This window comes from Tursiops truncatus, chromosome 7 (genome assembly GCF_011762595.2).
Source record: "Tursiops truncatus isolate mTurTru1 chromosome 7, mTurTru1.mat.Y, whole genome shotgun sequence".
In the NCBI taxonomy this organism is placed as follows: Eukaryota; Metazoa; Chordata; class Mammalia; order Artiodactyla; family Delphinidae; genus Tursiops; species Tursiops truncatus.
Window position 1 is genome coordinate 75,958,169 of NC_047040.1, and position 4,251 is coordinate 75,962,419.

General features: G+C 38.2%; 1 protein-coding gene across 1 annotated transcript; it reads right to left on the reverse strand.

The window, feature by feature from the left end:
• Nucleotides 1-1,000: 1,000 nt before the first annotated feature.
• LOC109547929 (HIG1 domain family member 1A, mitochondrial) lies at nucleotides 1,001-2,336 on the reverse strand. The gene has a single exon (XM_073807707.1). The coding sequence runs from the start codon at nucleotides 2,258-2,260 to the stop codon at nucleotides 1,979-1,981; it is 282 nt and encodes a 93-aa protein (XP_073663808.1). The 5' UTR covers nucleotides 2,261-2,336; the 3' UTR covers nucleotides 1,001-1,978.
• Nucleotides 2,337-4,251: the final 1,915 nt, after the last annotated feature.

Sequence of the window (4,251 nt, forward strand, 5' to 3'; positions counted from 1 at the left end):
GTAATCACTCATATAATTACCAACCCATCAAGATATAGAACATTTCTATCACCCCACCAGGTTTCTTCATGCTCCTTTCAAATACTACCACTCAATAGCCCACCACTGTTCTGATTTTTTTTTTCATAAATTTATTTATTTATTTTTGGCTGTGTTGGCTCTTCGTTGCTGTGCACAGGCTTTCTCTAGTTGTGGTAAGCGGGGGCTACTCTTCATTGTGGTGTGCAGACTTCTCATTGCAGTGGCTTCTCTTGTTGCAGAGCACAGGGTTCAGACGTTGTGGCTCGTGGGCTCTAGAGCGCAGGCTCAGTAGTTGTGGCGCAGGGGCTTCATTGCTCCATGGCATGTGGGATCTTCCTGGCCCAGGGATCGAACCCATGTCCCCTGCATTGGCAGGCGGATTCTTACCCACTGTGCCACCGGGGAAGTCCCTGGTTCTTTTTTCTTATTCTTTATCGTTGTATAAAAGGAATCATGCAATAGGGTCTCTTCTGTGTTCGCCTTTTACTCAACATATGCTTTTGAGGTTTATCTATGTTGTTTCTCTGTATCAACAGTGCACTCTTTGTTATCACATTCCCCTGTTGATTGACATATGCGCTGCTTTGAGTTTTGGGTTGTTATGACTAAAGCCACTATAAATATTCCTGTACAAGCCTTTTTGTGGGCATAGATTTTCATCTCTCTCAGGTAAATATCCAGGAGTAGAATTGCTGGATAGTAAGGTAGATACATATTTAACTTTATCAGGAAGTGCCAAAGAGTTTTCCAAAGTGATTGTACCATTTTCCAATACCTTCAACAATGTAACGGTTCAACTGCACTGCATGCTCACCAACTTTTGACGTTTTCAGTATTTTTAGAGTTAGTCATTCTAATGTGTATATAGTGATATTTCATTGTGATTTTAATTGCAATCCCTGATCACTAATGATATGCAGAAATTTTTCTTGTGATAATTGGCTATTCATACATCTTTTTTGTGACATATCCATTCAAGTTTCTTTTTTTTTTTTTTTGATGTGTTCACTTACTTTAATAACATTACATTTACCATGTTATCACCATGGAAGGTAAATTCAGGTTAGACAAGAGAATTTCACAAGTACAACAAAGCATTCTGTAGTATACCAAAGTTTGTATAATGTCTGACCAAACCAGCTTGCTCATAAATCTCTTCCATTACAGGTGATTTATTTAGTTTAACATTTATGATTCTTTCAGAGGAAATAAACAGACTGCACACATTTAAAAAGTATTTTTCATTTACCTTTGCATTAGCACTTAAAATACACACTTCTATTTCAAAATGCCATTTAAAAATTATTCTAATATAACAGCAGCAAACTATAATTCTGCAATTACAAAACAGCTAAACGGGGATCTACAGTTAAGTTATTCTCATGTTTACAACTATGATTCTGAAACAGATACTACTTCAAAGCAGCTGTTACCAGCTCTTTAGGTTTGGTTTAAAAACACACACATAGTTGCTGGGAGGTTTATAATGTTGTATTCCGTGCACTGTTCTGAAAGTGTTCTTCAAGAGCCAGCCAGACCTTAAAAACAGTACCCAGTCCACAAGGCAGTCAGAAAGAGTTAAATTAACTGGGGTAAACAGGATTCCTACATTACATCAAAAGCGTATGATATTCTGCAGCAACTGGGAGCATTTTCAGGTTTGGCATGTTGTCCTCTTTACAACTAATTTTATCAGAAGAGTTTAAGAAGGTGGACACTGTACCAATATCGAGTGCATTTAAAAGTGACATGTTTTTGTGCTCATCTGACTCCCCTGAATGACTTAGCTAGTGAACTAGTCACCAGGCAAATCAAGCCTGCAAGAAAGGAAGCCAATATTCAAATTACTATGTTATTGTCTGACCCACAGAATTTATTTTCAACATAAACATATAACCTCAATATGAGATGTCTAACTAAAGCAAGCACCACCGAGACCAAGACAGCATCTCCTCTTCTAAGGTTTAGGTTTTGCCCAGAATTCTTGATACATGGAATAGCCCATACCAAGAGTCATTGCTCCCACAACAAAGCCTTGGGCTGCCACGCGCATGTGGATCAGGTGAACAGACATTTTAGTATTGCCCCTGCTCTTCAATTTATATAATCCATATGCAACGATTGCTGCAAAACCTGCCATTCCAATGGGGACAAATGGTGCCTCTCTAGCTTTTCGGATAAGTTTAGATCCCTGACCTTCATCATATGAAGAAAGAGAAACATCTGTGTCACTTGACATGGTGATTGAAGAATCTTCAACTGCACGACGTCGCAGGTTCCTACCGGCTCCTGCCAGCTGCTGACCCACCTCGCGCACCAGCCCCATTCAAGTTTCTTGTCCATTTTTTTTTTTTACATCTTTATTGGAGTATAATTGCTTAACAATGGTGTGTTAGTTTCTGCTTTATAACAAAGTGAATCAGTTATACATATACATATGTTCCCATATCTCTTCCTTCTTGCGTCCCCCTCCCTCCGATCCTCCCTATCTCATCCCTCTAGGGGGTCACAAAGCACCAAGCTGGTCTCCCTGTGCTATGCGGCTGCTTCCCACTAGCTATCTACCTTACGTTTGGTGGTGTATATATGTCCATGCCACTCTCTCACTTTGTCACAGCTTACCCTTCCCCCTCCCCATATCCTCAAGTCCATTCTCTAGTAGGTCTCTGTCTTTATTCCTGTCTTACCCCTAGGTTCTTCATGACATTTTTTTTTCTTAAATTCCATATATATGTGTTAGCATACGGCATTTGTCTTTCTCTTTCTGACTTACTTCACTCTGTATGACAGAGTCTAGGTCCATCCACCTCATTACAAATAGCTCAATTTCGTTTCTTTTTATGGCTGAGTAATATTCCATTGTATATATGTGCCACATCTTCTTTATCCATTCATCCGACAATGGACACTTAGGTTGTTTCCATCTCCGGGCTATTATAAATAGAGCTGCAATGAACATTTTGGTACATGACACTTTTTGAATTATGGTTTTCTCAGGGTATATGCCCAGTAGTGGGATTGCTGGGTCATATGGTAGCTCTATTTGTAGTTTTATAAGGAACCTCCATACTGTTCCCCATAGTGGCTGCACCAATTCACATTCCCACCAGCAGTGCAAGAGTGTTCCCTTTTCTACACACCCTCTCCAGCATTTATTGTTTCTATATTTTTTGATGATGGCCATTCTGACTGGTGTGAGGTGATATCTCATTGTAGTTTTGATTTGCATTTCTCTAATGATTAATGATGTTGAGCATTCTTTCATGTGTTTGTTGGCAGTCTGTATATCTTCTTTGGAGAAATGTCTATTTAGGTCTTCTGCCCATTTTTGGATTGGTTTTTTTTTGTTATTGAGCTGCATGAGCTGCTTGTAAATTTTGGAGATTAATTCTTTGTCAGTTGCTTCATTTGCAAATATTTTCCCCCATTCTGAGGGTTGTCTTTTGGTCTTGTTTATGGTTTCCTTTGCTGTGCAAAAGCTTTGAAGTTTCATTAGGTCCCATTTGTTTATTTTTGTTTTTATTTCCATTACTCTAGGAGGTGGATCAAAAAGGATCATAGAGTGTTCTGCCTATGTTTTCCTCTAAGATTTTGATAGTTTCTGGCCTTATATTTAGGTCTTTAATCCATTTAGAGTTTATTTTCATGTATGGTGTTAGGGAGTATTCTACTTTCATTCTTTTACATGTAGCTGTCCAGTTTGTGGTTGGAAAAGATACTTGATACAATTTTAATTTTCTTAAATTTACCAAGGCTTGATTTGTGACCCAAGATATGATCTATCCTGGAGAATGTTCCATGAGCACTTGAGAAAAATGTGTATTCTGTTGTTTTTGGATGGAATGTCCTATAAATATCAATCAAGTCCATCTTGTTTAATGTATCATTTAAAGCTTGTGTTTCATTATTTGTTTTCATTTTGGATGATCTGTCCTTTGGTGAAAGTGGGGTATTAAAGTCCCCTACTATGATTATGTTACTGTCAATTTCCCCTTTTATGGCTGTTAGTATTTGCCTTATGTATTGAGCTGCTCCTATGTTGGGTGCATAAATATTTACAGTTGTTATATCTTCTTCTTGGATCGATCCCTTGATCATTATGTAGTGTCCTTCTTTGTCTCTTCTAATAGGCTTTATTTTAAAGTCTCTTTTGTCTGATATGAGCATTGCTACTCCAGCTTTCTTTTGGTTTCCATTTGTATGCAGTATCTTTTTCCATCCCCTTACTTT

What these genes read in the sequence shown, in the direction of transcription:
- LOC109547929 (XM_073807707.1), bottom strand. Translation starts at nt 2,260, where the DNA reads ATGTCAAGTGACACAGATGTTTCTCTTTCTTCATATGATGAAGGTCAG.